The sequence below is a fragment of the Planococcus citri genome, chromosome 1 (assembly GCF_950023065.1).
Source record: "Planococcus citri chromosome 1, ihPlaCitr1.1, whole genome shotgun sequence".
Classification (NCBI taxonomy): domain Eukaryota; kingdom Metazoa; phylum Arthropoda; class Insecta; order Hemiptera; family Pseudococcidae; genus Planococcus; species Planococcus citri.
The window spans coordinates 73,916,144-73,930,439 of NC_088677.1; the positions used below are offsets into that span (position 1 = coordinate 73,916,144).

General features: G+C 33.6%; 1 protein-coding gene across 3 annotated transcripts; it reads left to right on the forward strand.

Annotated features, from left to right (window-relative positions):
• The first annotated feature begins 3,544 nt into the window (after positions 1-3,544).
• G9a (histone-lysine N-methyltransferase G9a) lies at positions 3,545-13,962 on the forward strand. Of its 3 annotated transcripts, none has more exons than XM_065344582.1 (17): positions 3,545-5,041; positions 5,129-5,233; positions 5,306-5,397; positions 5,470-5,733; positions 5,829-6,007; positions 6,093-6,248; positions 9,351-9,418; positions 9,487-9,716; positions 9,793-9,965; positions 10,126-10,284; positions 10,353-10,562; positions 10,643-10,787; positions 10,868-10,979; positions 11,068-11,239; positions 11,329-11,413; positions 13,117-13,292; positions 13,378-13,962. In XM_065344582.1, exons 1-17 carry the CDS (start codon positions 4,039-4,041, stop codon positions 13,520-13,522), a joined length of 3,474 nt encoding a protein of 1,157 aa, XP_065200654.1. In that variant the 5' UTR covers positions 3,545-4,038; the 3' UTR covers positions 13,523-13,962. The 3 variants fall into 3 exon arrangements, with proteins under 3 accessions (XP_065200654.1, XP_065200637.1, XP_065200646.1); XM_065344565.1 differs by having other exon boundaries at positions 3,547-5,041; positions 6,093-6,305; XM_065344574.1 differs by having other exon boundaries at positions 3,548-5,041; positions 6,093-6,305; positions 11,329-11,407.
• Positions 13,963-14,296: the final 334 nt, after the last annotated feature.

A 14,296-nucleotide genomic window follows, 5' to 3' on the forward strand; every position in this document is an offset into this window, starting at 1 on the left:
CTTTTTTAGATAATCTAATTTTCATCAGATTAGAATAAATTGAGTAGATCAGATGTGTTTTTTACACGGATTTTGGCATTTTTGGCAGATTTTCGAGAATCTAGAGCTAGATTTATTGGACGTTTTTAAAAATCCTTTCTTCTAGCACTTTTTACTTTTAAAAAAAATTTTAAATCTATTTTCAAAATCAAAACCTACTACTAGGTACCCCTACCCTGGCGGATTCTAGTGGATTCTAAAAATCTGTCAAAATCCAGAACCAGATTCTCGAAAATCTGCCATAGGCTCTGTGTAAAAACTAAAAAGAGCACATCTATGTACTAATGTACTTGATTTTCTCTTCTCAAATCAAACAATTACCCAAGAATGCGACCATTTTTAATCAGCGAGGCGACTCAAAACTTCAAAAGTCAAAATTGCAATTTGAAACTCTCAACTCAAACTTCAAACTTCAAAGTGGATGACGTGATGACGATTGACGATGAGTCGCAAATTCGCAAACTTGAAACTTGCAATATCACAAACAGTGCTGCAAGAGTATTGGATTTTGTAGTTTGTACTCCCGAAAAAATTCTGCTCCTGCTCCTGCTCCTCACGTTCAGAACTGAACCTACTTCCCTCTCATCATCATACTCAGGAGTCGGGATACCTACTCCAGTCTCTCTGAGCATTCCATTTGCTCCTACGTCCTACTCTTATTCTACTCTCACTCTCTCCAGCCTTACTTACACATGCTCCCTAGTCAGTAATCCCTGCTCTGTAGCTTTTGTAAATATAAGGTAGGTACCTACCTAATTGAGGGCCAAACAATCAAAGCTATTTTTTTCGCAATAATTTCTGTCAAAAAGACGACATTTGGACAATTTTTGGAAAAATATGTGACTTTTTGGAATTTTAAATTTCAATTTTCTCATTTTTCCAAAAAGTTATTTTTTTTGCTTTTTGCTAAAAAGCAAGAATTTTTGTCATTTTCAAAAAAACAATTATAATCATTAATCATTAATCAAGCATTTTTGCAAGATTTTGAACATTTTAGCGAAAGGAAACTTTTTTGACGATTTTTATTAGAAAATGAGCTAGAATTTATGGACAATTGTTAAAAAAGAAACAACATTCCTTTCTTGAATTTTTGGAAACAAGGTGAAACTTTCCAGTAATTTTGTTGGATCTCGAGTTATTATGAATTTTTTTCAAAAAGTAATCATTTTTTTTCAAATACCTACCTAATGCTATTTGTTTCATCTTTTTATGATTCTTTCAAATTTCGGAGGTCTCTACGTTGGTGGACATTGGCTAACAATTAACATTGATGATGAGGGGGAGACTGTGGGAAGGCGTTTTCTTGAAAAAGCAAGGCAAGGCAAGACTGCATAATTAACAATTTCAGCTATTTACCCAGAAGCAAAAGCGTGTTCGACCGCTTTACACTTTACAGAAATCTACAGAATCCTACAGAAATTACAGAAAATGTAAAAAATGTGTTCGAGGATGGTTCCTTAATTTTTTTTTGTCCTTATTTACAAGTATTGATTTCTTTTCTTTTTTGAAAGATAATTTGAATGATGTACCTAATTAGGTACATACCTAATTAGGCACCTACCTATTTTATTTCTTCATTTTATTCTCCTACTTTAATTACTTTATAAAGTTTTCAAGTTCTTTTCTTTTTTTTACAGTATGCTGTAAAACTGCATTGCAGCAATCTGCAGAAAAATATTCTGGAAGTTGTCTCTGAACTGAAAGCGCTCAAACACCCCCTAACCTAATGGATCTTTCTGTCTGTACGACAGTACGAATGGCAATTTTTGGAAAAAAATATACTTTTTAGCAATTTGGGACAATAAAGCGAGAATTTTGGACAATTTTGATTTTTGAATAAAAAGTGGGATACTTTGGAATTTTCAAATTCTATGCAAAAAGCGGCAATCATCAGCAATTTTTCTAAAACGCGAAAATCTTTGTTAATTTTTGAAAAATTGAGAATTTTGTCATTTTTTGGCAAAAAGCAAAGGCTTTGACTTGGACAAGTTATGCAAAAAAAGTAGGATCTCAAGTTAGAGGGAAGGGAGCCAAGATTGATATTCACATTAGTCACATCACATTAGCTATCTTTCCAAAACAAAAAATAAAATGTACCTAATTAAATTTAAAATTAAATCAATAAATAAAATTTGAATAAATGAAACTTTCGAACCACCTACATATTTGGGCTATTTGGCTATTTTTGAAAAAGAGAGAGACTTTTTGAAACTTTCAGCGAAAAGAGGAAATTTTCAATTTTTCAATTCAATTTTGTAGCAAATTTAAGTGAAAAGCAAAAGGTTTTGTCATTTATTTTTGATTTTGAAAAAGCGAGAATTTTTGTTTTTTGACAAAAAAAAGACGTCGGGCGTCGACAATAGGGGTGTTCGAGCGCTCTCAGGGATTCCGGAGCGGAGCGGAGGTGAAGGCCCCCGGAGGATACCTTTTTTTTTGCCTTGCTCCGGGAGCAGGAGCCGGAGCAAGAGGTACTTGAAATTTTTCTACTGGGGGCGGAGGTGGAGGCGGAGGCACTTACAAAAAAAAAACCGGAGCCAGAGCTGGAGCCGGAGGTATTTTTTTTTCAAATAGCCGGAGGGGCAGGCTCTAACCCCTCCCTCCTCGACCTCCGGAGGCGGAGCTGGAGGGCAGGAGCCCTTCGGAGGGTACCCTTTTTTGGGCCTTGCTCCGAGGCCAGAGTCGGAGCAAGAGGTACTTGAAATTTTTCAAGTGGAGCCGGAGGTGGAGGTGGAGGTGGAGGTACTCATAAAAAATCTCCGGAGCTGGAGCCCGAGCCGGAGGTATTTTTTTTCAAATTTGGGAGCCGGAGCTGGAGGTGGAGGCAATGACCCCCCCCCCCCCCTCTGCGATCCCTGAGCGCTCTCCAGCAAGTTACAGATGAAACCTGCTTGAAAATTTTTTACAGTTTTTTGTAAAATTGCATTGCAGCAGTCTATTGTCCATTTTGACTTTTGAGTCTTTCATGACTCATGAGTGCTCAAAACCACTAATTTTTTACGTTTTCTGTAAATTCTGTATCGTTCTGTAGACGTAGAGCGCTCGAACACCCCTTATGTTACAACTTACAAGACTTAAAGTTACAAGAGTGAATAGAGTTTTTTTTTCTCGCAAAAAGAAAACATGAGAAAAGAAAACTCTAAAAATGTTTGAAAAGTAACCATCAAATCAAAATATAATATTATATTTTAATATTATTCAAAATCATTTTTCCATTTTTTAAATTTTTTTTCCAAAGTTGAAATTGAGCGTTCCGTCCGTCGGTTCGGTTCCGTTTCCGTTTCGTTCCATTCAAAAAAAATTTATTTCGACACGAAGCCAGATGGCGACACTATCGCAATCTGTGAGAAACTGGATAACGAACGATTTCACATAGCGTTGCATGGAAAAGTTCCATTTCAAAATTTTCAAATTTGAAAATATCTCAAGAAGGACGACATGTACGTAAATTTTCATCTAGACCATTTTCAAAGTCCATTAAATTCTCTTGAAAAGTTGTTCTAATGAAAAATTATCAATACGCCGTCGTACTTGAGAAATTTTCAAAAAACTAAAACACTTCCATATACCGCTATTCTCATAAACCTTGTGCGGGGATATTGTAAGGTGGCCCTTCTCGCTCCGCGCTCCACGCCATTATTTTTCCGTGTCGACTTCGAAAAAAAAACTAAAAAATAGCTTCATAATAATTTCTACAATATTTCGGTTGATTTAAAAATCTAAGTAAACATGTCAATAATGTGTTTTCTTAATAGATAGTAAAACACAATCGCGTTCGAAAAAAAAATAAGTATAATGTAATCAACGATCGTTATTTATCGCCTAAAAAAGTACGTTAGTAAAATAACGATAAATCATCAACGAAGAAGTCGGATTCGCGGTCGTAATGTGAATTCCGGTCGGCACATTTTTCGAAATTTTCGACGCCGTATAGTGAAACTCAGGTAAAACACTTAATCATGTTATACTGGTGCGACAGTTAACCGCGTTAAATTCATTCTAATGGAAGAAGATAACGCCAATACGCAAGAAAATGATGTGAATTTTCTTTACAACAAGAGCGAAGAAACGAACGGAGTTGAAAGCTATGAGCCTTACAGTACGCAAGATTTGGAAGAATTGTTGGAGGATGAAACACCTGTGAATGAAAACACACCAGATGTTGCGCCGATTGAGAAAGACATATTGAGTGAAAACGTAGAAGACGAAACCGAGCTAACACATGAGAACAACGATACGAATAAGCCTAGGATTATTTTAACGCTACGAACCAGTGATACGGATCCAGATGCTTATTTCAGTACGAGCAGTATTCAGCCGAAAGTAACAGAAGAAAGTCCGGAGAAGAAAGAAGTGCATAAAGTCAGAGAAAGTTTACCAGATTCGGTCAACGTTGAGTTATCGAGTAAGCGAACTTTGAGGCGTATGTCTAACTGTAAGGAATCTGTTTTACAGAATGCTATCGCCTTGAAAGAGAAATCTTTTGGTTTACCGGATACTTCGTACAAGAAAAGGTCGCCGAAAGGTTTAGATAAGTCGCAAAGATCTCTCAGGATGAAGTCGCCGAAATCTCTGATGTCGTATTTTCACGACAAATCGAAAGTTCACGAATTACCAGATAATAAGGAAATCACCATCACGCCGATTATCGAAGATGACGTTGATTTAAACGTTAATCCTGCCGTAAACGAGCCTACATTGATGAAAATCGAAGCGTTATCGGAGATAGAGATCAATAGCAACGGATCCTTCAATAATTCTATACAAACCGACGATAGTCTGCAGTCGTCCAAGTCAGCGTATGATAAAAACCTCAAACCTAAGAGAAGGAAAAGGTATTTCAAAGGGTTGAGTTATTCGTTTAATAATAAAAGACATCCAAAAAAAAGACGCCTGCAATCGGAACGTGGTCGTGGCAATAAATACGAACCATCGGAAAGTTCCGAACAAGATACCGATTCTCAGCACACCATTATTAATTCTTCAGAAATTAACGAAATGAATGGTTCGTATGTGTTTACTATTTTGATGTGTTTCGTGAAGTTGAATGTACTAATCTCTAGATTATTAATAACGATGACTTTTTTCACAGATGAAAGCGAATTGTCGAAAGATTCTAGTCAAGAGCAATCAGTATTATTTAAATCGGCCACTGGTATTCTTCAAAATCATAAACATACATCTATGGATGTAATAAGTAAGTTGAAAATTACACCTATCGATCAACTATCGCTGTAGAATACCTCTCTAACTCGACATTTATTCGCAGACAATTCATTTAACGAGAAAGCACCATCACCAAGTACCGGAGACACGCCGAAAAAACCATCTCGACCAGAATCAACGCTTATATCATCTGGCGTTAGTATCTCTCGCATGTTTTCAGAGTTTGCAAACTAAACGACCAATTACAATGAATCTTCTTCATTTCAGGGAGGAACTGCAGCCTTATGCCTTTGTCAAGTACAAGAGAAAGTGTTCATGAAAGTTGAATCTGATTCGAAACATCATTGCCAAGCTATAGATTCCATCGAAGGGAAACACATAGGATGTTGCAATTACGTAGACATCGTCGAAGAAGACATCAAGTTACAAAGGCCTAGCGTCAAAGTTACTTACCTGATGTTCTGCAAAGTGCACACTCACCGTTTGTTGATTCACAATTGTTGCCCAACTTGCGGCCTATTTTGTACTCAGGTAAAAAAAAAACAGAAAATTCATTGCGAATTGCTAGCTAGTAATGTGCTGAATTTACGATGTCTTATATCGAGATCCATTTCTACCCTACCTAGGGTAAATTTGTGATGTGTGAGTCGCATCATATGTACCATCGAAAATGCGAGCTTCTTATCGAAGATAAACGAGTATGTCCACATTGTGGTCAGTTATCTCCTTCCAACGATGTTCATATATCAATAGGTCAAAAGAAGAACCCGGTGTTCTTACCTTTTCAAATATCGCTGCGCGATACGTAAGTGAATTTTTCAATTCTTCGTTTATGATTACTCGTATTCGCGAGTCCAATCATTTACCTAATCGAATGTATAATATATTAGGCCATCGGCGAAGATGAGTTTTCGGGGGAGTGTGACGTTGGAAAAACCAGAAGACCGTCCGATGTCCCCTCCTCTCGTGCCTCCTCGAATATTCACTCTACCCTCTGGAAAAGAGATCACATCCGACGGATTACCAGCTTCGATAGAGAAAGAAAAGTTAGAGAAGTATTTGTTAGGCCTTTTGCCTTGTAGTAGCAGTAGTCCAGCTCAGAGGTTTGTTTTTGTTTGCTAGTGATTTAGTTTCTTTTTTTCATTTTGTTTTCTCATCGATCTTAACTGGGCTTGTTTTGCTTGAATAGTTACACTCGTAGTTACTTAGTAGGCAGGACTTGTACTCGAAAAGTTACAGTGACAGAAAAGTAAAACTATTTGCTATTTTGTAACCTTTTGATTTTAAAGTAGGCATTTCTTAATTTTTTGGCATAGAAGTGAGAATTTTTGGCACCGTTTTGGGGAAAAAAAACAAGATTTTAACAAATTAGCGAAAAGCAAGTTTTTTTTGGCAGTTTTTGACAAAGTGACACTTGATTTTTTTCAAAAATATGACAGAACATTTTTACAAAACAGCGACAATTTTTGGTAAGTTTTGGCAAAAAAGTGGAATTTTTAAAGTGTTAGAAAAAAAAGTGAGACTGGTTGGTTTATTTTGGGCATTTTCAAGTAAAATTTTTCTTTTTCAGCATTTTGGCAAAAAGCGTGAATTTTTGTCAATTTTTGGCAAAAATAAAGACATTTTGGAAATTACTGGCAAAGAAGTGATACTTTGTAATTTTTATGGATAAAGTGAGACTTTTTGAACTTTATTTGAAATATGTTGGAAAAAAACTAGGCTAGGATTTTTAACAATATTTCTATCAATAAGGCAAACTTATGAACCTTTTTTTAGGAGGGGGGATGAGACGTTTGGAATTTTTTGCGATTAAAAGCAACAATTTCTACCACTTTTTGATAAGAAACAACATTTTCGGTAATTTTGACAAAAGCCTTGCTTTTGTGCTTTTCTTAAAGCAGAATTTGCCGACAAGATGAGAATTTTTGCAATTTTAGGCAAAAAGCCAATTTGTGGCAAAACATGAGATTTTTACAATTTTAACAGATGGACGTTTTTCTTGCCGATTTTTGGTGAACAAAAAAGTGTCTTCTGGACAATTTCTGGAAAAAAGTTAATCTTTTTGGGATTCTTTTGAAAAAAAAAATACAATTTCAGCAAAGTGATACCTTCTGTCAATTTCTGTCAAAAAAACGAGATTTTTGAATAATTTTTGGGGGAAAAAACCTTTAGCAAATTTTGCTGCAAAGTGAAACTTTTTGTTTAAAAGCAAACATTTTGATAATTTTAGCAGGAAGCAGCAATTTTTGCCAAAAAGAATGACTTCTTGAAAATTACTGGAAAAAATGCAACACATGTTTACAATTTTTTTCAACATGGCCTCTGGACAAGTTATGGGGAAAATGTGACATTTTGAATTTTTTGCCAATAAAACTACAAAAGCGACAATTTCTTGCAATTTTTCCCAGAAACGACATTTTTGATAAAAGCTTAAAATTTTTGCTATTTTTGGCAAAATTAGGCTACTAGATGAGAATTTTTGCAATTCTGGCAAAAAAAATTTGGGCATAACGCGAGATTTTGACGATTTTAACAGCAGGAAGTTTTTTTTTGACAACTTCAGGAAAAATGCCCGTTTTTGGTATTTTTTTTTTTTTTCATCATAAACGAAAAGATAACCATTTCAGCAATTTTATTAAAGAGGGAGAAATATTTGATTATTCTTTGAGTGAAAAGCAATGACAGTTTCATCAAAAAGCAGCATTCTTTTTGGATTATTGGCGAAAAACTTTTCGACAATTTCTGACAAAAAAAAAAATATTTTTGGGAAAAAAGAAAAAATTGTTTGCAATTTTGCTAAAAAGTGAAAATTTTTGTTTAATAGCAAAAATTTTGACAATTTTAGCAGAGAGCAGCAATTTTTGCCAAAAAGAATGACTTCTTGGAAATTACTGGAAAAAATGCAACACATACATGTTTACAATTTTTTTCAACATGGCCTCTGGACAAGTTATGGGGAAAAAAAGACATTTTGAATTTTTTGCCAATAAAATTACAAAAGCGACAATTTCTTGCAATTTTTCACAACAAACGACATTTTTGATACAAGCCTAGAATTTTTGCTATTTTTGGCAAAATTAGGCTACTAGATAAGAATTTTTGCAATTCTGGCCAAAAAAAAAATGATAATTTTTGGCAGAACGCGAGCTTTTGACGATTTTAACAGCAGGAAGTTTTTTTTGACAATTTCTGAAGAAAAGTGATTGTTTTTGGTTTTTTTTTTCATAAACAAAAAGATAACTATTTCAGCAATTTTGTTAAAGAGGGAGAAATATTTGATTATTTTTCGAGTGAAAAGCAACGACAGTTTCATCCAAAAGCAGCATTCTTTTTGGATTATTGGCGAAAAACGTTTCGACAATTTCTGACAAAAAAAAATATCTTTGGATAATTTTTGGGAAAAAAGAAAAAGTTGTTAGCAATTTTGCTAAAAAGTGAAAATTTTTATTGAAAAGCAAAAATTTGACAATTTTAGCCAAAGGCAGCAATTTTTGGGAATTATTTACAGAAAGAATCTAATCTATATTTTCGTAATGTTTTTTTTTTCCTTCAAAAATAAAATCTTTTTTGCATTTTTTACGTAAAAAAAATACTTTTTTATTGCTGGTAACTTTTAGTAATTATTTTAGTTTTAATCAATTTTTATCAAATTTTCCAGTAAAGAACAAACAATGTTTATCAATTTTTGGCAAAAAGCAATTACTAACAATTTTAGCCAAAATCAGGACATTCTTAGGCAAAAAAAAGGAAATGAAAAATGCTTTCTTTTTGGGATTGTCTGCGAAGAAGCGACAATTTTCAGAAAGAAACGTATGTGTATTTCGCAATTTTGACAAAACGTTAAATTTTTTGCTATTCGAGTCTTCAAAACGTTGAAAAAGTAATCTAAAGTTACTAAAAGTAACTTTAGTTACCAGTATGAGCCCTGAATCCGTAATTGTGTTTCAGTTAGGCAACCAAAACGTTGAAAAAGTAACTAAATGTTATACTTTTGGTAACTTCAGTTTCTCAGTTATTTAAAACGTAACCGAGTATGAGCCCTGAATAATCCGTAATTGTGTTTCAGTTCGATTTGTTTTATTAGCTCGATTCGATTTGAATTTATACCTAGATCGTTTTCATCAATGGTATTTTTTATTTTTCTCCAGATGTACTTATCGTATGATGTATCAAGCTTCGAAAGCCGGAGACGTTGAAAAAATAATGGCTTGTTTGAGTAAGTTGAATATTCAGAATACGCGAAATGAAAATCGTGCTCGGGCGTTAATTAGTTTTCATTTTTAGGTTCCGGATTGAATCCGAATCATCTGTATCGCGAACATGTGATGGGTTCTGCTCTTCATGCTGCCAGTGCCGGAGGATTTATCGCTATTGTTCATATACTTACGCAGGCCGGTTCGCAATTAGATTTATTGGATCGTGAACAAAACACCTCGCTGATGTTAGCTGCATTAAATGGTCACAACGATGTCGTTAAATATTTGGTTAAAGCTGGAGCTAATGTTTCGTTCAAGGTATCGTCGTTATAATCGGCCTAGAATTAGAATATTGTCATTGTAACGATGTGATAATGAGAACGTTTGAATTTAGGGTAAAGATGGCATGGCTGCTTTGCATTTGGCTGCAAAATCGGGCAATTTAGAAGCGTGTTATTACCTTTTATCGAATCCGAAGTCGCCTCGAGATTATGTTAATTTCGTCGATGATGGTGGATGGACACCTTTGGTTTGGGCTGCCGAATTCAATCATTTAGATGTAGCTTTGTAAGTATGGTTTGAATAATTTTACGATTCAATTTTATTCTGCTACCTACTTTGAAACCTGTGCAGTGTGCATTGGATAAATTCCACGATTTATGTATTTTTGATTCAATTCAAGTCAAGTGTAACAGAATCTGAGGCTAACTTGATTTTTTGCTTCTAGATATTTGCTATCACGCGGTGCTGATCCATTTGTGAGAGACGTCGAACAAAATATCGCTCTTCATTGGGCTTCTTTCACCGGAAGCGTCGATACGACTGAAGTATTGTTGAATTATAATTCAGATATCAATTGTACAAATGTTCATGGTGATACACCCTTGTAAGCGACCGTTGAGTAACTTTTATCTCTTCGAGAATTTCGAAATTTTATCGCGAATGTATTTTCAGGCATATTTGTGCTCGGCAAGATCACTATGCTTGTGTTGTTCTTCTCTTGGCTCACAAAGCTCGGACAGATATCGTCAATAAGGCCGGCCAGTTGGCAGTAGATTGTTGCGTTATAAAACCGAGCGATTCCGAGAACGCGATTCGGCTCAATATGCAGTTGAAAGAGATGACGTCCCATAGTAGAGAAAAAACTGCCAGAATATTGACCAAGTAAATTGATGGATCTTTCTCTGTACCGTAATCTGATAGATGTTCATTTCTGATTTTAATTTTTTTTCTCTTTGTGATAGCGATATTACTCGAGGACACGAAGTGAATCCTATACAATGTATTAATGCTATCGATATGGAAGACGAGCCTACAGATTTTGTGTACATCACTGAGAACTGTTTTACTTCTAATATCAAAGTTGATCGAACCATCACTTCGTTAAAGGTATTTGTATTATTTTGAAACTTGCTTGAGTAATAAAACGCTACAACGTTATTAATATGTGAAATGTTCTTTTTCTGCAGTCTTGTTGTTGTCGAGATAATTGCAGTTCAACATTCTGTTCGTGTGGTAAACTAAGTCTACGATGTTGGTACACAGACGATGGAAAATTATCTCCTGATTTCAATTACGCTGGTGAGTAATTATTATTATCTTCAACATTCGACGCCTAATGGACCGGTACTTTTTGTAAACTGATCAACGTTATCTTATCTTATTTCAGAACCACCCATGTTGTTCGAATGTAACGCTGTTTGTAAATGCAACAAGGTTACGTGTAAGAATAGAGTAGTTCAACACGGAATCACCGGCAGATTCCAGTTATTCCGAACTAAAGAGAAAGGATGGGGAGTCAGTACGTTGAGATTGATTCCGAAAGGAACGTATGTTTGCGAGTGAGTATTCAATGAAAAGTACATAATTATGTATAAACAATCTGTGTGGAAAAATTTCAACGTTGTAATCAATTTAATCTCCCGTTTAGGTACATTGGTGAAATAATTACCGATACAGAAGCTGACACCAGACAAGACGACTCTTATCTTTTTGATTTAGATAATAGAGTAAGTGTAAGTATTATAGTGCTGTGCGCCAACGCTGCTGAGGCGGCGGATTTCCTTCGAAATGCTGCCAAATGTACTTGAAATTGCATAAGAACTTTTTTTTTCTCAAAATGAGTGACATAAAATGAAAAAAACATGCTTTCCTCCGATTTTTTTTCAATTTATTATTTTAAAATTGCATGAAAACTTTTTTGTAGAAGTTGAAATTATTTCTTTTTGCCAAAACTTTGAAAAATATCCAATTTTTTAAACTTGAAAAGTACTGTTTTTTTTTCAAAAATGGTATAAAATAAAAGAAGCTTTATTTTTTCCTCAAATTGTAAAAAAGTGCTGTAGTTTGCAAAAAATTCAAGAAAAAAGTTTTTTTTCCAAAAAATTGTCCAAAAAAACTTTTATGCCATAATTTTAGAAAATCATGCTTTCTTCGACATTTTTTTAAAAAGATGAATGAAAACTTTTTTTTTGTAAAAATTGCAAAAATGTCCTATTTTTTGTCTACAGTGTCAAAAAAGTCCCACTTTAGGCTAAAATTACAAAAAATGCTTTTTTTTGCAAAAAAATGTCAAAAATGCTCATTTTTGTAGAAATTGTATGAAATACCTACTCAGTTTTCAAAATTAGAAACATTTTTTTTTCAAAATTGTTGCATTAAAATCATTTTTTTGTCAAAATTTCAAAAAAGTTGTATTTTTGATCAGCGTTACTTACAAGTGAAAAAATACCTACTATTTTTGGCAAAAATTGTAAAAAAATTAAAAGTATGTTTTTGGTTAAAATTTAACGTGAACCTGTTTTTCAAAACTGACAAAAAGGTTTTTTTTTAGCAGAACTGCAAAGAAGTCCTGCATTTTCAAAAGTAATTATAAAAAACATGCTTTTTTCAGCATTTTTTTCCTTTCGAAATTGAATGAAAACGTTTTTTGTAGAACTGCCAAAAACTCCTATATTGCAAAAATACCCATTTTTTCAAACTTGGAAAGTACTTTTTTTTCAAAATTCATAATCACATTAAAAGCAGTTTATTTTTTTAAAATTGAAAAAAAATATGTTTTTTAAAAAAATTATTGCATAACCTTAAACCAGTTTTTTTGCCAAAATTGCAAAAAGGTTATATTTTTTGCTAAAATTTTTAAATCCAAAGTTTTTTGCTGTTGTTGAATTGAAAAAAAGTTTTTTTGTGCCAAAACTGTAAAGAAGTTCTGTTTTTCCAAAATTAATTAAGTACAAAAAAATCATGTCTTCTTTAGAATTGTTTGTTTTTTTCTTTTCAAAATTGAATGAATTTTTTTTTCAAAATTGCATGAAAACCAGTTTTTTATCGAAGTTGAAAAAAGAAAATCCAATTTTTTTGACAAATTTTTCAAAAAGTTCTGTTTTTTGCAAAAATTTCAGAAAAAAGTTTTCTTTTTTGTCAAAATGTTCAAAAATTCATGCTTTTTTCAATTTTTTTTTTCAAAATTGGCTTGTTTGTTGTAGAAAGTGTAAAAATGTCTTATTTTACGTCAAAAATGCAAAAAAGCTTCCACTTTTTGCTAAAATGGCAAACAATTGTTTTTTTGGTCGATGTTTGATGGTTTGATGCGGTGGAGAGGAGGATTTCTCACTTTCGCCGTCGAAGCATTTTTAGTCGACGCACAGCCCTATCCACAGTAGATTAAGTTGTCGTAAATCGTACTGAATTAATAAAACATTATTATTTAATTTTGCAGGACGGAGAAACCTATTGTATAGACGCGTTCCGTTACGGCAATATCGCCAGATTCATCAATCACAGCTGTGTGCCGAATCTTCTGCCTGTCAGAGTTTTCATCGACCATCAAGACTTACATTTTCCAAGAATCGCGTTTTTCGCGAATAGAGATATCCAACCTTATGAAGAATTAGGGTACAGCAATAATATATTATTTTCTTATTCAAAATGTAAAAAATAAATATACATATTTTCTAAATCTATGGTTCTCTCCGCACAGTTTTGACTATGGCGAAAAATTCTGGATCATTAAATACAAATCGTTCACGTGTACCTGTGGAGCGGAAACTTGCCGATACTCGACTACCACTATACAGAAAACTCTGGACGCGTACAACAAGAAATTAATGCTGGAGGAATCATAATTACCTACTGCGTAATGTGATTTTTTAAATAACGGATAAAACGGATATGGTACATGGATATGTTAAGAAATCGAATTCTAGTTAACTTTGTATTTTCGTGTATTTATTTATTTATTTGATTCGATTTTTTTCAAAGTCTAGATACTTTTTAAATTATATTGTGAATTGTATATATTATAAGGTTTTATTTTATACGATACTATTTTATACGGATACGAGGAAACGTGCTTTTTTGTAGGATTTGATCCTTTCACTTATTTAAATTTGTATCAACGATGTACGGTTATCAAAAATCGCATCATACTGAAACGAAGAAACATGGAACTTAAATTTTTTTGTTCAGTGATATTTTATGAAATGCGAATAATGATTTTGTATGCGCGTTGCGCAATTAATTTAATTTTCTGCGACGTTGAATAAATTTATAATTCATTTTGTCATTCTGATGTTCGAATGTGTTCTCAAATGGCGGCAAAGATGAATGATTGAGTTTGAGAATGCTTATTTCAAGTATACAGCTGTTTTCGCACGAAGGAGATGAACGATGGATCGATCGAATTTATGTCTTCATCGTATTCATATTAATCGAGTTACTTTTCTCGCAGAATGGATATTTTATTTCTGTACATTGAAAGCTGCTAAATCATCTTCTCTGCTGTTTCACTCGCAATGATTTCACTATCTCTGTGCTTAAATTTTACCAAGTCCATTCGAGACGATAATATTCTCTTAGAAAAAGTTGATGATACTGTTGAGTGAAATCAATAATCGAAA

What these genes read in the sequence shown, in the direction of transcription:
- G9a (XM_065344565.1), top strand. Translation starts at nt 4,039, where the DNA reads ATGGAAGAAGATAACGCCAATACGCAAGAAAATGATGTGAATTTTCTT. An exon ending in TACATCTATGGATGTAATAA is followed by an intron (nt 5,234 to 5,305) that starts GTAAGTTGAAAA and finishes ATTTATTCGCAG; the next exon opens with ACAATTCATTTAACGAGAAA. An exon ending in TCCTGATTTCAATTACGCTG is followed by an intron (nt 10,980 to 11,067) that starts GTGAGTAATTAT and finishes ATCTTATTTCAG; the next exon opens with AACCACCCATGTTGTTCGAA.